The following is a 24689-nucleotide window of genomic DNA, read 5'->3' as shown; positions in this document are numbered from 1 at the left end:
ATATACCCACCCCACATTAGATCAGCCTTTTCTCTACACACTTTCTTCTACGTTAGCCTATAGTGTTGCCGCTTTCAGCAGCATCGCAGTTTCATGTGCATGCCCCTCAGCAAAAGGGACAGCATGCTCTTTGATGTACATTATCCTACAAGTAGAACACCCACCAGTGCAAACCCCCAATGTACACTTTCTAAGGCATTATTTATGTAGAACAGCTGCACAGTGGGGCGGGATCTATAATCTCATGTCTCAGATGGAGCACGGGCTACTATCAGAATGTCCCACAACTGAGAAGCTGCACTGGAACACTTGTCCAGAGCAGGAAGGGACAAGAGAGTAATTCCAAGAACTCGTCTCCCACAAAAAAGGCTCATGCCACAGGTTCATGTGTTTACCTCATGTATGCCCCTTCCTGCACCTGCTGCCCTCACAAGTTGAGCATGTGGCACTAGAATCACCACCGCCTTATCTTGCATGCCGGGCTTCATTACATGCACACATTCAGTCTACACTCACTTGTGTCTCCAGATTTTGCTGCTTCAGACTATCACTACCATTGCTACAGATACCAAGAGATCACCTTGTGCTGACTCTACTAACGTATTTCCTTCTTTAACATAGAGCTCCTTGACACTTTTCCTCTTAATTCAAACAGGGTATACACCCTTCACACACTCTTTCAACAGCCCCTCTACTAGGACTCCTACACAGCCACTCACAGTCGTGCCTTCTACATGAACTCCATCACTCTATGGAACGGTCTACCTCTTTCCGGTCATTCCACTACCAACGTTTTCAGTTTCTGAAAGTTCTTCTATATCTATACTAACAGGGCGTTTAACTCTAGATGATCTTTCCCTAGCTTGAAAGTTTGCTTCAGGACTCAGATATAGTTTGTGTTCAATTCTGAGCTTTGTGTCAGCTCTTGCAAAGCGTGGCTGATCTCTTCTTACATCAGCTACCTCCACCAATGCATAATTGACTGCATTGCTCCAACCGCATGAAACACAGAATGTCAGTGGAAGAGAACTCTACTAAAGAAAGACTCAAAGAAGAATAGTTGTAACACAATGCTTGCGTGATAAGCACACTACACTGGCGCCAGGACATCTTTGGCTATTCGAGCCTTTTAGAAATAGCATTATCAATCAATCGCAAACATACTGCATACATTTTGCCAAATGTCTATTAAAACTGTTGCTGAACTCTCTTTTACCCCAGGAAGATCTGGAGTACAACTTCTAAAGTATTGGTATACACGGACTCAAACAGGTTCCTACAAACGTTTTATGTGCCTTCGATTTGTCCTTTAATCCACAAGAGTTTGCACATACTTAGAGCTCCTCAAACAGATGGCCAAATGACTGATTCCTCCACAAAGGCCATTCCTTCTTAAGCCAATGCCTCTTCCCACCCTGTAAGGATGCATGTCCTGCCTACTTACAAGACAAAGTCCAGTGATATATCCCAGTCTGATTTCTGAGTTTAGCTTCCCATTCCAATATGATTGTTCCCTCTTGCAAAAATGCATGCTGTAGGGTACGTTCCTTTGGTGTGTTGGCAGCGAAACACTGAAATACTCTCCCTACTCCCCTGAAAGGGGTTGAAAACCACTTTTAATTCATGAGGAAACTTCTCGAAACAGTGCTATTTACCAGTTTTGGGTTTATTAAACTTGGCCATGTTCCTAGTATACACTCAATCTCAAAATCTACTACATTTGTAGCACAAGGATACCCTTTTATGGTGGCAACCACACTTTATTAACATAGATCACATAAGACCCATGCATTACAAACATATACATGGATGTAGGATTCTTGCACACTCGCCTCAAACATACCCTTTACATATCATCTTTGCACTCATTAGCTATTTAAATATATATATATATATATATATATATATATATATATATATATATATATATATATATATATATATATATATATATATATACACACATATATATACATACATATACACACACACTCAAAATCCCTCCAAAGAGGGTTGGGCATAGCACACACTAATCCCAGCCTGGCACATCTTTTGCACTCTTGTCTCCGCAATCAGAATTAAACAGGTGGTGGTACAATATAAATTACTTTTTCAAGGGACTGGAGTCACACTGGGTAAGGGATAGTGGGGAAAAGAGTAAAATACATTGAAATGAGTCCGATACATCAACTTACCACGTTCATAGCCTGGAAACAATGGCATTGTCAACCAGGGTGGAGAACAGGAAAGTTACCATCCAGGATGGAGGGAGGAAAAGGTGGCGGTGGGAGGGAGGAAGGGGTGGAAAAGGATAAATGGGACACCAAGGTAGAAGGAAAGAAGAAGAAAGGAGAGAGGGGTTGAAGACCAGAGAAGAATCAGAGTAAAGCAACAATGGGAGGAGTGGGTAAATGGGAGGAGTGGGTAAAAGCGAAGGTGGGATCAAGGCAAAAGCAAGGAAATAAGGATGAAAAGAAGGGGAAAGGCATAAAAAGGGGGCAAGAAAAGAGGCAAAGAAACAAAAGAAAGAGGTAGAGGTGGAGAGGGAATTGGAAAGAAATGTAAGATGAGAAAGGATGGAGAAGAGTGGAATGGTTTGAGAAGGAAAAATGGATGAAGAGTGGAAGGATTAATATAAAGTGGAAACGGATGAAAAGTGATAGAAAAGGAAAGAAGCAATGTTAGAAGAAAAAAGAGGAAAGGGTAGAAAAGAAAAGGGGAGTGTTTGAAGTGGGTCACAGAAGCGTCATTGAAGGTAAGACAGAATGACGGAGAGAGGAAATGTTGAGGGGGGAGAAAAAAGGGAAGAATAAATTGGAGCAAAAAAGTTCAGCAATGAATGATATTAATTCAGAATGGTATTAAGAGATTGAGTGTCATTAAAAAGACAGTGGGGCAGAGAGAAGGAGTCGTAAGGGTGAAGGAAAGTAGTTGAAGGGACAGAAGGGTTGTGAAGAATGTGATAAAGGATAGAGAGTTGAGGAAGGGAGAGAGGGTAAGGGTGAAGGGAGGGGATCGGGATGGAGGGTTGAGAGAGGGAATAAAATAAATTAAAACATTTTTTACTGAAAGGCAAGAATGAATTACACTTTATAACTACAAATGGCCATTTACGGATCTTTTAACACATGACAACGAGGGAACAAAGAGGAGATAAGAGGGTTTATTGACACAATAAGAGGAAGGTAGAGGGATGCAGTTGTGAAAGGTAGTGTGCATTACATAGTGAATGAGAGAAAGGAAGAAGAAGGTTGAGTGAGGACACATGCGTTAGGGAATGAGGGACGGATAGAGGTGCACAGGTCGACACAGCAGGATAAACATAAAAAATGCAAGGAACAAGTAAATAGGGAAATGATGCTCCCTAGTCTGTGATGTCTCTCTCACATTAGAAACTCGAGGCCAAGGAACAAAAAAGTGATTATTAGGTTATTTCAAAAAAGTGCAGGCCGATTGTACCATGCATCTTTCTTTCTTCCTGGCTCAAGTTCACCAACCTCTTTCATTTACTCTGAGCTAAACCATTCTTAAAGTAGTAGCAGGGTTAGGAGAGCTGAGAACACAAGCTGCAGAGGACCATGCCCCAAAACAATAGGTGTCTAGTAGCTTGAGGCAGAATCACCGTCCCGTCCATCCTAAACCAGGGTCCCCTCCTTTATACTGCTTTCTCTTCTTTGCCCATTCCTGCGCCGTGCGGGATGTGTCAAGTAACTAGCTTAGGACATCTTGCATGAATCCACAAACCACCTTGACCAGAATGAGCTCATCTCAAGTTCAAGTTTCAAGTTCAAGTTGGTATTTTATATAGCGCGCTACATACCCAGAGGGTCTCAAGGCGCTTGAGGAAGGGTGGGGAATTACTTGTCGAATATCCAGGTTTTAAGTAGCTTTCTGAATGCTAGATGGTGCTGAGTGAGGCGGAGGTGAATGGGAAGTGAGTTCCAGGTTTTAGCTGCCAGGTATGAGAAGGATCTTCCTCCCATGGTGGATTTGTTAATGCGAGGGACAGCGCAAGGGCTTGGTTGGAAGACCGTAGCTGGCGGGAGGGGGTGTAGAATGAAAGTCGTGTGTTGAGGCATTCGGGTCCAAGTTCGTAAAGTGCTTTGTGTGCGTGGGTTAGGAGGCGGAATGTTATCCTCTTATTGACGGGGAGCCAGTGAAGGTTTTTCAGGTGACCAGAGATGTGGTCTTTTACGCGGGATGTCTCATTCCTCATTAAATGGTACACTGGCCCTTTAGGCCAAGGAAGGTGTATTCATCTAGTCTTTGAAAAGGGGCTCTGCTGTCACCAGCGTAAAGAAGGCTTTTGCAAGTCGAGAGGTGTGTGTGCCACCATCTCCACCAATGGCTCGGAACAAAACCTAAAGCCTAGTAGGATCCCTTTTGTGCTGTGACTTCCTCGGAAGAAGAAACAGAAGTCTGCAAGAAAAGACGTTCCCGGACCAAAAGAAAGCTCCGCAAAACACCCAGCGGACCGAAATGTTTCATGGAAGTAATCAAAGTCCTAGCTGACTTAAAGGTTTCACAGAGGTATTCAATGGAAGTGAGCGTCTACCTGCCATAAGGACCTGGACATTAAACCAGTCAGAATCGTCCCAGAAGTAACCTAGACGATCAGAGATCAAGATGCTGCTGGGATAATATCTAGGACGGCAATGCTGGTGGGCGTGCACCTTGGCTGACTTTCCTGGAACCAGGACTGAGCTACTATCTGTTCCCATCCAGTCTTGGACAGTCCCCGAGGAACACTGAGGTTTTTCCTCTTCAGCCCAGATCTTTCTCGTTGGGTGCAGTGGGTCGCCCTGATTTGCTGAGTACCAAAATTATGGTACCCATGTTAATGAGCCTTGAGACTTTGAAACACTGTCTTTGTAAGCCTAAAAATGTTGCCATAGAATTTCGTAGGATGCCCTTTTCTGTTTGGGAGGTGGGCTTGGGTTGACGGACTTTTGGACTGTTCTGGCTATAATGTCAGCTGAAGAGTCTCAAATCCACTGAAGTGTCTAGTCTTACAGCACCAGAGCCACAGTGACATTATGGCAGAGGTCAAAGATAGTGTATCACACCAGAAACACAGTGTATCCCCTAAATCATGTGCCTCACTGACTGAGACTTTCTAAAGAATCTACAGTAAAATTTACAAGACAGTCTTCGAGACACAAATTTGAATGACTCAATCCAGAATAACGTTTCACCCATTAGCCAGTAGGACTATTTATTTCTGCAGTGCCCACAGACCCCCCTAAGCCGCTAGTATCTTTTAATGTTATGTTTTTCATTTAAAATCCAAATAACCTTTTTTTATTTATCTGTAAGTAAATATGTATTCATCTTACAGCTTGTAACTAACAAGACAATACGGTTATTGGGTGTTATTTATTGTATCATATTGTGTTTGAGTTTCTAACCCACTACCCCTGCTTAGAATTATCTCTGGAAGGGTGAGTTAAGAGGAGCAAATCCGCACACCGATGGCCCTATGCCAGGTGTGGTGGCTTAGTGGACTAATGCATCCACTGTAAGGGCCTGTATTTTACCTCATTGTCACAGGTACAAATCCCGGCCGGACAACTCAGTCTTTCATCTTTCTGAGGTCAATAAAATGAGAACCATTGAGTTGGGTAACAATAAACATCTGTTATTCAGCACCAAGATACCCTTCTGGGGGAAGGTGCGCTTTACAAATACACAGGTTGTGTAATGTTATGTTGCCTCCCATTTTGTGTTTGATTTAAGAGCTGTTCAAGAAGCTCTCTGCACACTTGTAGAGCCTGGTCTGTGTCGCACAGTATCTGCATTCCTTTGACCAGAGGGTACCAATCTATTCCCATCTCCATTATATAAAAGCCAGTGAAGACTTGCCATGCAGTGAATTAGTGGGAATTATGGTTGCTAGTTTTGTATTGGCCCGATCTTACAACCCTGTCCGCAAAGAGTAACTCACAGGCAGCTCCTTTTACTCACTCTGCAGCCCTATTTAGGCTCTTGCCGAGGACTAAGATCTGATGGACTGCCTGGCTAGGGAGAAGCAACCTTGATAAAGGGGACAACAGCCAGGCCAAGTTGATTTAAGACAGACATTAAGACTGCTTCAAGCAGATGAACCTTCCATGCGCCATAAGGACATTCCAGGCCAGCTGGCTGTGAATAAAAAGAAAAACATCTAAACACCCTTATGGTCGAGAAACCGTGATAGACATTAATGAAATAAACCTATGGTGAGCTTGTTTCTGCCACAACCTTTGGGGAGGGGGGCGTATTATTGTGTTATCAGTCTGAGAGGCGCCAGAGAGAACAGTTCTCCCTTTCTCCCTAGATAGGGTAGTATTCTATTGCCTGAGAATGGTACTTTGAGTCTGGTGTTTTTTAAGGCATCTCTGTAGAACTCAGACTTCTGCAGATATCACACTTTAAAGCTGTAGAGAAGTACAACTCTGAAGCCTAGTTCCCCAGCAAGAAGTGGGAAGCAATGAATGCAGAATGTGCCCCAGACCCACGAATGCCTCTGTCACCAAGACATTTAAATCAGGATAAGCACTTCAGGAGATTCAGGCCCCTAGAGTTTGATATCTATGGGAGAACTTAGCTTGGGTGATAAAAAATTCCAACACTGTCATGCCTTCTGTTTAACATGTGACTTGGGAAAGTAATTGGTGCCGTGTTGGGCTACCAGTTCGACTGTGTATAGTTCTCCTTGTAGCCTATCACCAAAGATCCAGGAGCCTCATTTACTGAACGCCAGAACGGTTATTTTTATAACATTCTTGGGTATCCTCAAACAACACTTTCCCAAGATAGGGAATTCAAGTCAAGTGTGCGTTTTTGGGTTCTCCAATCACTTCTGAGCTTTAAACTTTTTTTCTCAAATTTCCTACCGCCCGACTCAAACTCACTTTTCCTCCACTGCACCTAAAGATACTTAGAAACTAGGGAAAGCTAGGGAAAAAGGCTACTGTACCATCCATGCCACTTCGTAATATCCTGTCTGGCATTAAAGCCTCTAATGCAATAGGCTGACCAAACATTAGCCTGCTAAGGTCAATGCACAGTCCACCCTAGCCAGGGATAACTCTCGGGTAATCCTCTACCAAGTGTGAGGTAAGCCAAGATGTACAAAGGGGCAGGCTAAAGTCGCACCTGTGAGAGAAGGTGCACATGGTCAGTCTCCTGGCCTCACACCTGTTTAAAACATTCAACAAGGATGAGGCAGGGCCTGAGACAAAGAGAAAGGATAAACAAGTGGGAGCAAATGGGGTTAAGAAATTGACGAGATACCGGGCATGAAGAACCACAGAAGAGAAACAAAATAAAAAGGAATCAAACAGTGCAAAGGACAACAAAAAGGAGACAAATGTTATGAAGGTGGGAAAACAAGGAAACGTGAAATAGAGCGAAGGAGGTAGAACAAATAAGTCTCCAGAGGCCAGATGGCATGTGGTACCAGTGCTTAATTTGAGCCCGTGGTTTTCGGTGCTTGGCACCAGAACTTAATTGTCAGCACTGGCTCTAGTGACAGTCCACCACATGGTGGCGCTTTCTGTCAAATTTTGAGATGAGCTCAACAGTATTTAATAAGTCAATATACATTGAAAATGAATAATACATATCGCTCACATCATTATTATACCTTTGGGTAGCCTGGAATAGTCAGAATTGTCACCCTTGTAAAAGTGTGATGGTTAATAGTCGTGTTGGTTCTGTCACTGGCAGCGCTGGCAGGAGCAATGGGTGGTGCAGAGTGCAGTGGCTTACCAGGAAGGACCCTTACGCTTACTTTTTACAAATTAAGCACTGTGTGGCACATGACAAAGACATAGCAAGCCAGTTGTATGCACGTTTCTGATTTCTGCCTTTTTAGAGGCGTAGACATCACCTCACACCAAAGAAGAGTAGGCTAGAACCTGGTGAAAGCACAGCGTATACCAGCAAAGAAGCTCCAGATAGCTGGATGAGGAGCGCAGGCGTGCAGCAGGCCAATCCCACACTGCCCCAGTGCAAAGCATCACTTCTGCACAGCCCAGAAGGAGTCACTGCTATGAAAGAAAGACAGCCAAGCGAAGAGGATGCCAGCCTGGAACATGCTGAGAGTGCAATGACTAAAAGTCAACTTCTGCAGCGGAAAGTCAAGAGCAAAAGGAGGGGTACTTATTTCAGCTACACATTACAGGGAAACAACTTGAGCTGCAGTCCTGGTGTGCCGTTTGTAGACGCTACCTGTTGTTCAGAGCACAAGCCTCTGAGCAGTGCACATGTGCGTACTAACATCCCTGCCAGTACATCCCTGTATTTTCAGTCTGGGGGCCTGACAACTCTGCTGGATTGTTTTCCCACAAATACATGTTCCCCAAATATCTGAAGATTGAAGTTACAATAGAAAATTATCTTGTCCTTAAATATTTGGGTGTCCTCCAAAACGGTTCCCTTTATTTCTACACAGGAAGCACCCATATACATCAACTTCCGGGTGATATGTGCATACTGGGAAGTTCAAACCTTAGAATAGCCATATTATCACAGTATCTCTGCTTCTGTCCCTATTATTGCACTACTGCAAGAAACTCCTTAGTGCTAGAGTGGCAGCTCCAATATTCCATCGTAGTAATAAGATGTATACCGATACCGATCCCTCAATACACTGTGTATCTGATCAACAGCCTCCTATCCCAGTTCTAAAACCTTACAAACTTCTGCTGACTAGTGCGGACCGGTATCATCTTTTGTCATACACTCTGCTTAGTGACCTCACAGGCACTTTCACTAAATGTTACCATAAAACCCTGTGTTCATCTCTCAAACTCGGTTTTCAGGTCTGATATTTAAGCAAGGTCAGCCCAAATAACCGATGAAACACAATGCAGCGGGCTGCTCTACGAATGTGATCTGAATACGCCCTCCCGTACCTTATAGTGGTTGAACATCTGGGGGTCTGATGCTCGGCCTTCTCCCTGTGTGAACAGAAGCAAAATTACCCAACATAAATGTCACAAAGTGAAGAGTGGTGGGCATATACCAAATGTTCAAGTTGGGTTGCACAGACATTGTCCTAGTCAGACTTAATGAAAACTTCGAACATTTATCCCCAGTCATCCTAGGACATTTATTTTTAACCACAGTCTCCCCCTCCCCAGAAAGCTGTCTACACATGACATAAGTGGTCGACAGACCGAAAAGTTGAGAGCTCTTGGCTGCATGACCATCTCCTACACTGATTGTCAAGTCCCACAGGAGTAAGACCTCTGCACAAAAAGAAATGGGGGAGCACCTATTTAAATGGATCTCCGGAATAGAGACCTTGGGTCTTCCGTGGAGTAAAGCGGAATGCACCCGTCAACACATTCATCTACCATTCACAGCCTCCAAGTATTCGGATATGTCCTCCTGTTGATCTTCTGGACACCCCTCCCATTTGCTTTTGAAGCCCTTATTTCGGGCAAGCAATGGTTAAAGGAAAGACTATGAAGGCATTTCATAGCGGTTGCACAGATTATGAGGAAGATACAGAGGCAAAAGAAGGTGCAAGCAAAGCAAAGCCTAGCAGGAGCAGCAGCATCTGCCACTCACCTTCAGCTTAGACTGGATGTCCCGTGACTTCCTCCGCGCCAGGACCTGTATGTGACTGGAGACCTGGAGATATGGGAAAAGACAGACAGAGGTGGGGCAGAAAGATTACATTGAGACACTTGAGGCATAGACATCAAGCCACAGTAGATAATCTTCTGATCACAACACACACACATGCCTGACTTAGCTATATGCCCCACTGAACTGGTCTAGTTCAGCTGTTAAGTTTTTAACCAAGGCTTGCAGTGATGGGAATTCTTCCTTCTCTGGCAGTGGTTTGAGGTCAATTTAAGTTAGCTGGATATCTTAGCCCAGTGTGCTTTGCAGCCAGTCTCTGTTTTGCTAACATCCTCCATCTCATCACAATCTGCCATCCTTGAGTACCGTAAAGAAAGTAGGACAATGAATGAACACCTGATACCCTCTACAAGTCCTATGTTTAAGATACCAACTTTCTAATCTGTGTCCCAAACCAACTGTATAGTGGATCTAAGGATTCAGATGAGACTAGTTTCAGTGCTGACAACCAAAACTGTTCACCAACCAACCTTACAACAGTAATTACAAGTCTTAATTTGAAGGTCTAAAACTGCTGGTTGATTAGACATTAAAAAAATATTCAAAGGTCTTTATTTACTGCACTGTATTGATACAGTTTTTCAGAAACTAGCAATAAATTGTTAGAATGTGGTTGTCTAGAGACCCTCATTTAGATCATGTTCATAAGGATCAATACTTTTCGTATCCCCACAAGCAGCAAAAGAATTTGAAAGCCCACTTCTTGTCTTCGAACATAGATAAATAATTGAAGCACAGAAGCTTTAAACAGAAGCAAAGAGAGAACTCACAACATCTTCCTTAAGGTGATCTTTTAGATGTCCTCTCAACCTCGTAAATGTGATTACACTAGACAAAAAACTGTAGACGTTTATACCCATAACAATGATTATTGTGCAGGGAGATATATGATTAATTAAAGTTTATACCATATTCTCAACTCGATGATGGGAATGTGCTGGGAAAGAACACACAAAACAAGCATTTGCAATGCAATAGGTCTCGCATTAGGAAAGTTTGAGCTATTGGTCTTGTAAATGACAATTTTTTTATTTATGTGTTGTTTTTGAAAATAGCTAAATTAATAGCTTTGTCATTTACAATGCCAATAGTTATAACTTTCGCAAATGTGACACCTATAGCATTTGTAACGCAACATGTTTTGTATTTACGTGACTTAGATGTATTGATATTACAAATAACAATGGCATTTAATTTTTTTAAATAATTAATACTTAAACAAAAGTGATTGTAATTTATAATGGCAATAGCTTAAACTTTTGTAAATAACTTTTGTGAAGATTATGTTCAGTGTATTTTATTGTTACGAAAATCCAAGAACACAAGTGAAATTTTAACATATTTTTGTGACATTTGTAATAAAGCTTGAAAAATTGAGAGAACATATTTGAACCAGTGATGCTATGGTGGTGCTGAGTGATGCTGTGGTTGCGCTGAGTGATGCTGTGGTTGCGCTGAGTGATGCTGTGGTTCTGCTGAGTGATGCTGTGGTTGCGCTGAGTGGTGCTGTGGTTGCGCTGAGTGGTGCTGTGGTTGCGCTGAGTGGTGCTGTGGTTGCGCTGAGTGGTGCTGTGGTGGTGCTGAGTGGTGCTGTGGTGGTGCTGAGTGATGCTGTTGTGGTGCTGAGTGATGCTGTTGTGGTGCTGAGTGGTGCTGTGGTGGTGCCGAGTGGTGCTGAGTGGTGCTGTGGTGGTGCTGAAGGATAATGTGGTGGTGCCTAGTGGTGCTGTGGTGGTGCTGAATGATGCTGTGGTGGTGCAGAGTGGTGCTGTGGTGGTGCTGAGTGATAATGTGGTGTGCTGAGTGATAATGTGGTGGTGCTGAGTGATAATGTGGTGGTGCTGAGTGATAATGTGGTGGTGCTGCTGAGTGATGTTGTGGTGGTGCTGTGGTGGTGCTGAGTGATAATGTGGTGGTGCTGAGTGATAATGTGGTGAGCGATGCTGGGGTAGCGCTGAGTGATGATGTGGTGATGCAGAGGGCAGAAAGGCACAACATTTTTTTACTTATGTGTTGGTTTTGAAAATAGCGAAATTAATAGATTTGTCATTTACAATGTTAATAGTTTAAACTTTCGCGGGGGAGGGATGGAGTGTGGTGCGGGAAGGGATGGATGGAGTCGGGGGAATGGATGGATGGAGTGCGGGGATGGATGGATGGATTGGGGGGAATGGATGGATGAGTGGGATGGATGGATGGATGGAGTGGGGGGAATGGATGGATGGAGTGGGATGGATGGATGGATGGAGTGGGATGGATGGATGGATGGATGGATGGAGTGGGGGGATGGATGGATGGAGTGGGGTGATGGATGGATGAGTGGAGGGATGAATGGATGGAGTGGGGGGTGAATGGATGGAGTGGGGGGATGGATGGATGGAGTGGGATGGATGGATGGAGTGGGGGGATGGATGGATGGAGTGGGATGGATGGATGGATGGATGGATGGAGTGGGATGGATGGATGGAGTGGGATGGATGGAGTGGGGGATGGATGGAGTGGGGGATGGATGGATGGAGTGGGATGGATGGATGGAGTGGGATGGATGGATGGATGGAGTGGGATGGATGGATGGAGTGGGGGGATGGATGGAGTGGGGGGATGGATGGATGGATGGAGTGGGATGGATGATGGAGTGGGGTGGATAGATGGAGTGGGATGGATAGATGGAGTGGGATGGATAGATGGAGTGGGATGGATAGATGGAGTGGGATGGATGGATGGATGGAGTGGGGGATGGATGGATGGATGGATGGAGTGGGGGATGGATGGATGGAGTGGGGGGATGGATGGATGGAGTGGGGGGTGGATGGATGGAGTGGGATGATGGAGTGGGGTGATGGATGGATGGATGGATGGAGTTGGGGGTGGATGGATGGATGGAGTGGGGCGGATGGATGGAGTTGGATGGATGGATGGAGTGGAATGGATGGATGGATGGAGTGGGGGTGGATGGATGGATGGGTGGATGGATGGAGTGGGATGGATGGATGGATGGATGGATGGAGTGGGGGGTGGATGGATGGAGTGGGATGGATGGATGGATGGATGGAACGAGTGGGATGGATGGGTGGATGGAAGGAGTGGGATGGATGGATGGATGGATGGAGTGGGATGGATGGATGGAGTGGGGGGATGGATAGATGGAGTGGGGGGGATGGATGGAGTGGGGGGATGGATGGATAAAAGGAATGGGGGAGCCGAAGGACACTTACTCCAACTTTATTTAAAGGCACATCTGTGTGCACAGATACATGGGGACATACATACACAGACACAAATGCACACACAGACATGCACACATTTGGAAACACAGCTACCTGCAGCCGCATACACAGTTAGATGCAACCACACACGTATACATACGCATGCAAGCACCTACAAACACAGACACACACGCGCACATAGACATGCACATAAGCAAGCATGCACATACATATACAGCATTACCAAGAGGAGATATGCTTACACAAGCATGCACATATACAAGCGTACACACACACAGGCACTCCTACATACCTACACATATAAATACACAGTGCAGTGTTTCCTTAGTAGCATGCGCATTGTGAATATTCAACATTTCATTAGCACCTTTCCTGGCTTTCTAGCGCGGGATGGAGAGATGCAAGCATAATATTGCCAGTAATCAATAAGGAGAAACATTTAAATTCACGGTTTCTGAATGATTCGTGACCCCAGCCCCAAGGAAATAGATATAAATAGACCATTTGTGAACAATACGCTATATCATGGAATCTGACCGACAAAACTGACTGTGTGTCGGGGCATTCAGATAGACTCGGCCACCATCTGTGCGTTTGTTTCTGTTGGTATATGGATGCCAGACGCAATCTGTTGATTTCTGCCGCCGCAACCTTCTGGTTCAGACCAGGCCCACTTTCTGAACTCAATGCAAATAGGTTATTGTCTAATGTGCAAAGCAAACCTTTCAAGCTAGTTTGTTAATTTACTATGAAACCCTCTCTAATGTATATCAGTGAGGCTCGCCTGTTAAGGCACATGTCCACTGCGGCTCATGTAAATCACTCCAGTGCCTTCAGGCCTGTGAAAACTCATACTGAAAGTTCAAACAAAAGTGAAGATCTAAGGAAGGGTGGGAGGGACTTTGGCGAACGAGCATATGGGGGGGTGAGGGGTTGTCCAGCCTGGTGAGCTGAATGCGTGTGGCAGCAGAAGGAGAGCGCGGCGCGCACGTCCGAATTAGGGGGAAGTGTGTGAGAGGGCAGTGGCGGGGGGCGCATTCCTTTGAAGTGTGAAGCAGGCAGGCGGCTCCAGTACACTTACCCATGTGAGCACAGGGGGAGCACAGATATAAGTATTGCTGGATTACATATCACATGCGATGCTGCTGGTTGTAGCATGACGTCACCGCCCTACTAAGTACGGGAGGCGAGGCTGCCTTAGGCTCAGCATAGCTCACTCGCATTAGATACACAAAAGTAGGACTTCGACTAAGAAGGCTGGGGTTTACTTACAGATGGCAAAGTGCAGGGGAGCAGGGTCAACAAGAAAGAACAAGTCGGATGGGGTGGGGGGCGGGGGAGAAGGTAAAAAGAAAATAATTAAAGCAACACACTCAGCAAGGGGAGGGCAGCAAACAAGCAGTGACAGCTTCTCTACGTCTTTATGAAGCTAACGAAAGGGTTTGAAACACTGTAGGGTTAAAAGAAATCACACCAGTGTGGTCATTAGCAGGGCTTGAAAGGCGATTGCTTTATTTGCAAGCAGAACTGTTAGTACACAGGGCTGGCAGATAGTGTACTCGGCACAGCATTGACCTACCTTCAAGCAGGTGGTGTGTGGTGCTGATACAGAACATGAAGGCTTGCAGGGCAGGCATTGCACATGGCTGCATTCATGGATGGAACAGAGGTGGTGCGCATGGGCAGCTGATCGAAAGACTGCCTTAGTGCATGGTGCAGCCTTGGAGGTTATTAGAGGCATCTTCGTGGCTGACAGTAAGTGCTACGGTTAGCGTTGTAGGAGGGCAAAGCATCCTTCAGCACCAAATGTGCGGTGATGACATTGTGTTTCGCCGGCCGGCAGACAAGAGTGAATGGCTTACACTGTGCAGTGTTAGCCGTGATGAGGGCTGGCGAATGCCAAGACTGCATTTAGGGATGGCAGAGCCCATTGGTAGCTGCACGGGGCTGGCAGCCAACATGCAGGGCTGGTAGGCAGCTCACGAGGGTGGATGCGCGCTGAACTGCTGCTGTGCTTTTCTGGCTTAACACAGGGAGGGCTAGAAGAACACGAAGCTGCATTCTTCTGTGGCAGACACTGCCAGTGCCAGGCTGGCAGCACACAGGGCTAGCGACGCACAGGGCTGCTTCCAAGCACCAGGCTCTGGCAGGCACAGAGCAGGGTTGCACGAAGGTGGATTCAGGGATTTCGAGGGCTGATTTTTACCTGCAGACTTTGTGATTGAATAAAAAAAAGCATTGGCAAAGCAAAAGGGGTGGCGTGTATCGTTGACACACACACAACGTTTTACTATAAGAAGACTAATTGTTACCACTGCATGTGACGCCATGCAACAGAGGAAAAGCAGAGCACTGATTCAGCAACTGCGAGACCGTAAACGGTGAAAGAAACGCAAAGCCCACAATGAGCTGCTTGGGACTCTGTAGAGGCGGCGACCCCTCATGCGCTGTCTGTAAGCTTTCCGTAGTCCATTGAATCCAAGTGCGCAGCGACTGTTTTTCACGCATGCGTAAAATAAAGCATTTTTTTTCTAAAGTCGATTTCTCAATCTCTGTTCGTCGAAAGTATCAAGCTGATGTTCGCAAAACAGCGCGATGTTTGGGGACTGAAGTTATGGCAGCATATCCTGATATACTTGAATATTTGAGAAATCGGGAAGCATATAAATACGGACACTTTGGAGGGGCATGGGCACACTGGAGAGAATGGATCGTCAGAACACAACTTTAGACAAGGTGGGCAGGACGTGCACTAACAAGCGCTCGTGCGGCAGCAGGGGTGCGATGTCGGGCACCGGTTGAAGCTGAACAGATGAAAGGCAGGGCTGGGAGGGGGCTGGGCAAGTGTTGAAAGCAGCGCCCCCTTCAATCCTCGGCAGCTGGCTGAAGAAAGCTGCTGGTTGTAGCATGACGTCACCGCCCTACTAAGTACGGGAGGCGAGGCTGCCTTAGGCTCAGCATAGCTCACTCGCATTAGATACACAAAAGTAGGACTTCGACTAAGAAGGCTGGGGTTTACTTACAGATGGCAAAGTGCAGGGGAGCAGGGTCAACAAGAAAGAACAAGTTGTATGGGGTGGGGGCGGGGGAGAAGGGGAGTGAGCGAATGGGAGGGAAGCGCTGGCTCTCGGCATTGCGTGGGCGGGGGTCGCATTCCTTTGAAGTGTGAAGCAGGCAGGCGGCTCGGGAAGCAAATGGAAAGCGCGTGCACGGACACGCATGCACTCGGCAAAATCCGCCTGGTTTAGCTTTCTGGTTTCATCTCAATAGGTCTTCTGCGAGACCTAAAAAAGATTAGCAGTAATAAATAAAATCTCCCCAAAATATATTTTGATAGGAAAAGCAATCACAATAACATTTAACTTTTCTAAATCAGATCAAATAGTTGTAGTATATACAATGTTGTCCTATCCTATTCAAAATTTCCAAAAACCCTACCTAGTCCACTCATATTCCAAATTTAATAAACTGCATTTTGGAATTACTAATAATAAATTGCAACAAATGATGTTTGCTTCTTCTCAAATCTTACTTGAAATCTCTTAGTCTCAAGTCAACCCCCTTTGACGGACCAATGCACTAATCACTAAGGGCCTTATTATAATGATTACAATGATGTCGGGCAGATGCCATTGCGGTTCGGGAACTGCCTGACCTTAGGTTTGCTCCGCGGTCCCTTATAGGCCATAGGGCGGTCGCAAACCTCAATTTGTCAATGGAAGCTTGTGTGGCAGGAGAAAAAGGCCCACAGCACAAGCTTCCATTGAAAAATGAATGTTGTTCACAAACATCCCTGCACCGTCTGTGTGGCATGCACCATGCTGTTACGAAATTACAAATAACTAATTACAAAAGGTCTTACATAATCATCACTAATCACATCAGCCCAAGCGAGCGGCAACATGTACGATTCGATAACTAGGTTAGGTGGGTGGCGCCAAATAAGCTAAGAACCTGTCTAGAATAACAGACAATTACATAGCATTTGAAAACATAACTCCCCTGCATGTGAGCAGCATGCCTGCTATTATTTGGGGGAAATTATTAGCTATAGAATAGAACACACAAGTAATAATAAAAATTAATAATTTTAATAATTATTCGCCTAGCCCCGGAATCTCAACTCCTTCGAGTCCAACAGGTCCTGCTCTCAGTCCAGGAAGTCGGACCAGCGATGCGCCAACTGTTGATGGGTACGCCGGACCCCAGAGCATCTGTAAACTGCCCGGCGCACCCTCGCCCAGTGCTGTTGGCGCTCCCTCATCCCGTACCTGGACCCAGGCCTGCCACCTGCAGCCAGGGTGGAGGGGAGGTGGAGCTGTATATAAAAAAACAGCGCTGCCACCTCTACCTCAGAACACAGGGCACGGGCTACACCCCGCTGCCTGGCGCCGCCTTTCGCAAGGGAGGTGGCCGCTCCTTGGTACGCCCTTATCTGCCATGGGGCAGGGGGGGAGAGAAAAAAGAAACAGGTAAAAAGAAGAAAGGACTAGGTAATAAGGAAATAGGAAAGCTAAAAAATAAAAAAGTACAAAACTCACCAAAAACACAGAGTAAAGTAGAAAAAAACACAAATACACACTTAGAAAGACAAGGGTAAGATAATAAATAAAAAAGATTGAAAAAAAGTTTTAGAAAGCAAGGATTGCAAAGATTGAATAAGGATGGAAAAGGAGGCCCCAGCTCCATAAACAGAGTAGGAAATAAGATGGCTGTGCCCATGTGCGTACAGCGGACACACCACGCGAATGGGTGGGACAAGCAACTCCGCCCACTCGCAGAACTCCGCCTAGCGCAGCAGAGGTTTTTTGTAACTTTGTGGAGTTCTGCGTAGCGCTGCTTCGCGAACTCTGCCCAGGCTTAGTTAAAAACTGTCTGGGAGAAACAGAGTCTGTGTCAGTATGTTTTTATGTGTGAGTGCATGGGTGTTATGCTTGCAAAGGGATGCTAGTACGGCATACTGGAGCTCATTCTTGCTTTATGGACAACAGCACTAATATCATATGGATGGGTGGTGTTACTCGTGGCAAAATTTCAGGCCCTGACACGCTGCAAGTAATTCTTAGCATATCAGGTGCATCAAAAAAAATGCTGAAACTGACAATTTGAGATCATTCTTGTCCTAAGAGATCTTACTCTTTTTAAAGAGGGTGCTGATGGCAAAACGCTGACCTTTGTTTGCCAGAGGAAATGTTTGGCAGAACCCATGACTAAGGGTAGTGTCTATGACAAAATTCGGGCGCTGGCTTATTGTATGTAATCCTTGTCATACGGAGCTCACACATGAAAAAATGCTGTCTTTGGCATAGTGGAAATCATTTTTGTTTTATGACATTTGAAAAAAATGGGACCTACTTCAAGGAAAGGCCAGGCGTTCCTGGCACACCATGAAAGTACTGGCATATTTGATGAATGGCTTTTCAGGGTCCATGGCGTTAAAGCAAATTTGACCCAAACCTTTTACAAAAATTCTCGGGGAAAGAGCCAACTCTCCCCAAAACCACCTACAAGAAGACTGTTTACTAGTTTTGCTCGCTGGAATTCAGGGAAAGTATCACACCCAACCTCTTCCAAAGATCTTTAGCTGCCACTGATAAGCAGAATTGGCAGTCTGCAGAGGGGACAGTGTCAGAGTAAAGTGTGCACTGTGTCTGCAGAAAGGACTGGAGCAGAGATTTAGCATAGAAGTAACAGCATTGTCTATTGTTAAAATGGACAGCATTGCTTGCATTTCAAAGTGGCTAAGCTTGTCACTCTTCTCCTATCTGTAATTGTTCCTGATTTAAAGTAAAAAATATGCCACGTGGTCAAGGCCATACTAATTACTCTCTGAATCTGGATCTTATGGCGGAAAGGAACGGGTGGTGTGTGGGTTGCTGCAGTAGGGGAGAGCGAACTGAGAGGGTGGGTTGGTGTGGGAGGAAGGATAGGCATGAGGCTGTTGGAGCTCCAGCAACTGGCCTGTCCGTTGGTGCGCTGGGATGGGGGGCAGAACAAACTGCTTATTCTGCACAGCACAAATGTAAATTGGGAAGGAAACAAATATGCACAGAAGCCTTTGCATCATTATGGTGAATGCCATGGCCATGCTGAATAAGGGAAAATCCTTACTGAGAAGCTCTGTTCGCCAATTCGATTAGCCTATCAATAAAACCATAGTTGACTCTGAAATTAATGCACACAGTGAGCACGTCCTGATGTTTCAGCAATATTATTAGTGAATACTATTACAACATCGCAGACGATTCCCTCCCATGGCAAAGTGACACATAGTTACGTATTTTTAGATGACTGAACTCCCCGGAGTATGGCAAGCAATATTTCTCGATACTGTATTCAAGGTAACCAGTATGTGGGAGGAGACTAGCCACTCTCTCAGGTGTGCTTCTTAAGGCTCTTTATCTCACTCTTGCAGGGTTTTTTCCGTATTTGCTTTCCCCCTTTATCACAGTTTTTCCATCTTGCTCTTCCCCCTTTTGGGTTTTTTAAGCTTTTGGTCTGAAATAAATGAAAAATAAGTAGAAGGACACCAAAAGTGAATGCAAGTGAGTTCCACTTACAACCACCAACTCAAATGAAGCACTGCCACGAAGCCTAATATTCTGAGACCTGCATATAAGAGCAGAAACACCCATGAATATTTTGCAACATCCCATTGCGTAAACTGAAATTGTAACTTCAGTCAACAATGGGTCATGAGCATTTTCTGGAATTAACAGGATAAATATTTCACAAGCAGATAGCCCTGCCACAAGATGAATCAGTGAATTGGGAAAAGGGGTGGTGTTAATATGCTTTTTAAAGGCCACTCTGGGGACAGTGTCTTATCTTCAAAACATGTTTGCTATATCAGGTTTGTCTTATATGTTTAAACTGCAGTTTGTCACTTCTTTCTCTAATATTGTCTATGAGGATAACTCTGAGCCCATTTCTGGAAAAGCGTGTCCTGCCCTTAGCACCCCAAAAGCCCCCCTCCCACCCCCCGCCTCGAAGTTCGGGTGTAGTTGCGCACCTGGCTTCAACTGCAGTCCAAGTACTACATATCTTTTGAGAGACCTCCATTTCACCTTATATCTACTATATTTGCTTCCTCCGCAGCTTCCGCCACCCTTATAGCCCTCTCTCTCCTCGGTCACTCTTACCCGCGCACACTTTCATTCTGTTGATTTCTTGTCTCCGCTTCTCCCTCCCTTCCCTCCCTATCCCTGTCACACACGCGGCACAGGCTGTCCTCCCTCCCTCTGCCTCTCGCCTCTCCGCGCAGCTCTCGTCTTCCAAGCCGCTCTCCCATGCACCTCTCACTGCGCTCGCTCTCCCGGTCAATTGCGGGCCGCCCCCTCCTTTCCTTCGCCCTGCTGACACACGCGGTTCTCCTCTCCTCTTTGAATGACCCTCTCGTGAGGTGCACGCACCGGCAGTGAGGTCCCAGGGGCACCGCGCAGACCCTCTGCCTCTCGGCTCCTCCTGGTGAGTAAAAACTTTAATGTGTGTATTGATTAATAGTCTTTAGCGGTGCCCCCGGGGCGCGCAGCAGCGTGAAGCCGCTGGGGCTTTTCCTGGTTCATGCTTCTTGCATGGTCGGGGTGTAAGCAGTGGGGGCTGTAAAGCGGTGCCTGGTCTATGTGTAGCGCGCAGTGGCGCTGGAGAAGTGAGTCTGTGGGAGCTTGGCACTGTACGGACCGCAGCTGCCTGGCACTGTACGTGTACGGACTGCAGCTGCCTGGCATTGTACAGACCAGGGCTTCCTGGCACTGTATGGACCGCAGCTGCCTGGCACTGTACGGAGCGAAGCTGCCTGGCACTGTACGGACCGCAGCTGCCTGGCACTGTACAGACAGGGGCTGCATGGCACTGTACAGACCGGGGCTGCCTGGCACTGTACGGACCGGGGCTGCCTGGCACTGTACGGACCGGGGGTGACTGGCACTGTACGGACCGCAGCTGCCTGCCACTGTACGGGCCGGGCTGCCTGGCAATGTACGGACCGGGGCTGCGTGGCACTGTACAGACCGGGGCTGCCTGGCACTGTACGGGCCGGGGCTGCCTGGCACTGTACGGGCCGGGGCTGCCTGGCACTGTACGGGCCGGGGCTGTCTGGCACTGTCTTGACTCGAGGTGACGGAGTACGGAGCTTTACGAGTATCTTAAGTTAGGGCATCGACGCGGTGTTAACTCTGCCTGGCTCGAGGCTATATGGTTCTGAGCTTTAGCAGTGCCCCTGGTGCGGTGAAGCAGCGGGAGAGTTCTTCTGCGCCCTGACTCAGTGGGGGGGACGTGTGAGCTCTCTGTTACTGAGGGATACCTGGGTGCAGTTTTAGTAGTGCTCCTGGTGCAGTGAAGCAGTGGGAGTGTTCTTTTGCGCCCTTAATCAATGAGACACTGAGTGAGTTGAGTTCTGCATACTAAAGGATGCCTGGGGGTAGTTTTAGCAGCGCTCCTAGTGCAGCGAAGCAGTGCGGGGGTGTGAGAGCCCTGCCTGGGTTAGGATTACAAAACACAGCTCTTTAGCAGCGCACCGGTACAGTCAGGCAGTGAGCTGTGGTGTAAGATCTCTGTCTAGCTTCTGATCACCTGTGCTTTTGCAAGGATCTGGTGCAGTGAAGCAGTGTGAGAGAGTAAGAGCCTTGTCTTGCTTGGAGTGGTGTGAGGTGAGTCTCGCTGTGCTCCTGGTGCAGTGAAACAGTGGGGGTGTTCTTATGCGCAAGTGAAGGAACCTTGCACGGCTCACGGGCACAGCACTGTGAGGCCGCTGAAGTTCCATACACCCCTGTAAGCCTGGAAACGAGATTAAATAGGAAAGATTCAGGTAAACAAAAATGGTGGATTGTAGACAACTGAGTCGAATGAAGTGTGCCTGGGAGGACTGTTCATTGTAAAAAAAAAAAAAGAAACAAAAACTAGAACAAGCCGTGAGCGTGCACTCTCCCGAACTTCCGGTCTCGGGATGTGCACGCTCATGGCAGTCGTGGGGCGGGACTTCCGTCTTTTGGAGAAGCCCGCGCCCACTCTCACAAAGTGGATGGCAGCAGAAGTCAGGAGAGGCGGCTGAGGCGGTAAGTGGGGCTTGGGACCTGTGTGTCAGCGTGTGTGTATGCAGTGTGTGTGTGTGTGCGTGTATGCAGTGTGTGTGTGTGTGCGCGTGCGTGTATGCAGTGTGGGTGCGCGTGTGACTGGAGAGGCATGACTGACCTTGGCAATCGGCTTCTGGAGATGTGCACGGCTGGGGGGGCGGGGCATGCGCGTCCACGCTGTTAAATCGCCTCGCGTGCCCCTGTCTACGTCCCTTGAGAGCCGACTTAATCACAATAGGTCTCGAGCGAGACCTAAATATGCAATTGCATGGGCATGTTACAGGCAGCAGAGTGGGCAAACAAGATGGGGGGCACACACCATAAGGGTAAAAGAAATGGCGAAGCTGAAGAGACAACAATGGGACTAATTGGCCAGTATCCGCAAAGTAAACGAAAACCAGCAAGTACATTGGTAGACAGGAGCTGACTACAAGGGAACAGTAGGCCCTGCGCATATAAAGTAATTTACCAAGCATGTCTAGCATTTTTAATGTATTCTCTTTCCTAAACCACCTCTTTATGGCACTGAAGCTGAAATCAAGACGATTCGGCATAACTTAGTCTTAAGGGTATTAATTAGCAAATATAGGATCCTGGAAAAATGTTCTAAAGGAACAGCTCCATTACTAATGGCAATATTTTGTGTTTTTAGTTAAAGGCGAAATCCACTTGAAATCTGAACGTCACTAACTGAAAACCTTTCTTGACCCCTGGTTTAAAAAGGAAAAATAAAAGAAGAAAGTGTTACAAATATGCAGCACCCTCAGAGAGATACGTAACTAGGCCGCCCTCCACTCACAAAGTTATTCAACAAAAAGGCCTGATTGCGACTGACACACAATAAACGTAGGTATTCTTAATCCACTGGGTATCAAATACACCTCCTGGGTTTGGCTATGCTTATATTATTTGGTCATACCTCCCATGTGTGTACAATTATTTCGAAAAAATATCCACCACAAACACATCACAATTATCCTAAAAATTGAGGATGATACTGGTACATTGGTCGCGAAAAATTTGAAAAAATGTGAGGTGGGTCAAAAAGTGCCTCACGTAAGCAATGTCCACAGAGCTGCTGGTAGGTTCTCACCAGTGTGCTCACTTTATCATCATCAGCATTTTCATGACAAGAAACAAATAAATGTGACCTAACTCAAAGAAATGTGAAAATGTAACCCATAAATGAGAAAGGTGTAACAAATAATGGTGTAAACTATCCTCCATCTCTACCCCGTAACGTGTAACAAAGAGTCAACTGCACTCCCCATTAAATTAGGTTGTGCACACCTATCATATGAATTTAATATTTGTCTAGTGTTCACACCCAATTAAAAAAAGCGGCATGTTTAGACCATTTTACGCTGCACAGCAATTCAGCTTAATATTCGCAACCTATTTTAATGGGGAGTCAGTGGCGTCACTAGGGCTGGTGTCACCCGGTGCAGGTAACTCATGGTGTCACCCCCTCACAACTTACCAGATGGACCATCTCACCCTCTGCCTGCACCATGTCCCCTCTGCCAGCACCATCTCCTGTCCGCCTGCCCCATCTCACCCCCTACCTGCACCATCTCCCCTCCACCTGCACCATCTCTCCCTCTGCCTGCACCATCTCCCCTCAACCTGCTCCATCACTCCCTCCGCCTGCACCATCTCTCCCTCTGCATCCGCCATCTCTCCCTGCGCCATCTCTATCTCTCCCTGCGCCATCTCTATCTCTCCCTGCGCCATCTCTCCCTCTCCCTGCGCCATCTCTCCCTCTACCTGCGCCATCTCTCCCTCTACCTGCGCCATCTCTCCCTCTACCTGCGCCATCTCTCCCTCTATCTGCGCCATCTCTCCCTCTACCTGCGCCATCTCTCCCTCTGCCTGCGCCATCTCTCCCTCTGCCTGCACCATCTCTCCCTCTGCCTGCACCATCTCTCCCTCTGCCTGCATCATCTCCCCTCTGCCTGCATCATCTCCCCTCTGCCTGCATCATCTCCCCCTCTGCCTGCACCATATCCCCACCGCCTGCACCCTCTCTCCCCACTGCATCCACCATCTCTCCCTCTGCCTGCACCATCTCCCCTCTGCCTAAACCCTCTCTCCCTCTGCCTGCACCATCTCTTCCTCTGCCTGCACCATCTCTCCCTCCGCCTGCACCATCTCTCCCTCCGCCTGCACCATCTCTCCCTCCGCCTGCACCATCTCTCCCTCCGCCTGCACCATCTCTCCCTCCGCCTGCACCATCTCTCCCCTATGCCTGCACCATCTCCCCTATGCCTGCATCATCTCACCCTCTGCCTTTACCATCTCCCCTCTGCCTGCATCTTCTCCCACTCTGCCTGCACCATCTCCCCTCTGCCTGCACCATCTGATGTTATGACACTGGTGAATATAGTGGGCTTCGGACTGTGTGTACAAATTTGGGACTCTATTTGAGCCCACAGATTTATCCCACCTAGGCAGACCACTCGTCTGTCTTAAGTGTTTTTGATTCCCCTGCTACTCTGCCTAGTTATAGTTTCCTCAGGGGTTCCCTTTTGCTTTATTAGTATGCTAGAGGTCTTCCCAGTACACCATCCTTTGTAGCAAGCAGGAAGTGGACTGTCTCAACCGGGGGGGGGGGGGGGGGGGGCTGGCTAAGAAAACATTGGGGGGGGTGGCCGATTCTTCGATTCTTCAAGCAAAAAGCAGAGTGGAGCTGCAGTGGTCCTAAGCACCTGCCCATGCTAGAGATCTTCCCGCTCGGAGGAGCAGGGTAGTG

At 46.8% G+C, this 24689-nt stretch overlaps 1 protein-coding gene across 3 annotated transcripts in view; it reads right to left on the bottom strand.

Annotated features, from left to right (window-relative positions):
• The window catches only part of LOC147701580 (transcriptional enhancer factor TEF-1-like), a 199095-nt gene that overhangs the window by 51456 nt on the left and 122950 nt on the right, over positions 1-24689 (bottom strand). For 2 of the 3 annotated variants that reach the window (XM_086930240.1, XM_086930241.1), the window contains exons 4-5: positions 9562-9624; positions 8901-8945 (exon numbers count right to left, since the gene is read on the bottom strand). In XM_086930240.1, the coding sequence (XP_086786366.1) occupies positions 8901-8945; positions 9562-9624 (108 nt within the window). Of the gene's footprint in view, positions 1-8888; positions 8946-9561; positions 9625-24689 lie in introns of all 3 variants that reach the window. The other variant, XM_086930239.1, reaches the window with a different exon arrangement.

The sequence above is a fragment of the Lissotriton vulgaris genome, chromosome 7 (genome assembly GCF_964263255.1).
Source record: "Lissotriton vulgaris chromosome 7, aLisVul1.2, whole genome shotgun sequence".
NCBI lineage: Eukaryota > Metazoa > Chordata > Amphibia > Caudata > Salamandridae > Lissotriton > Lissotriton vulgaris.
The sequence above is the reverse complement of the archived record's forward strand: the minus strand, read 5'-3'. Positions and strand labels throughout refer to the sequence as shown.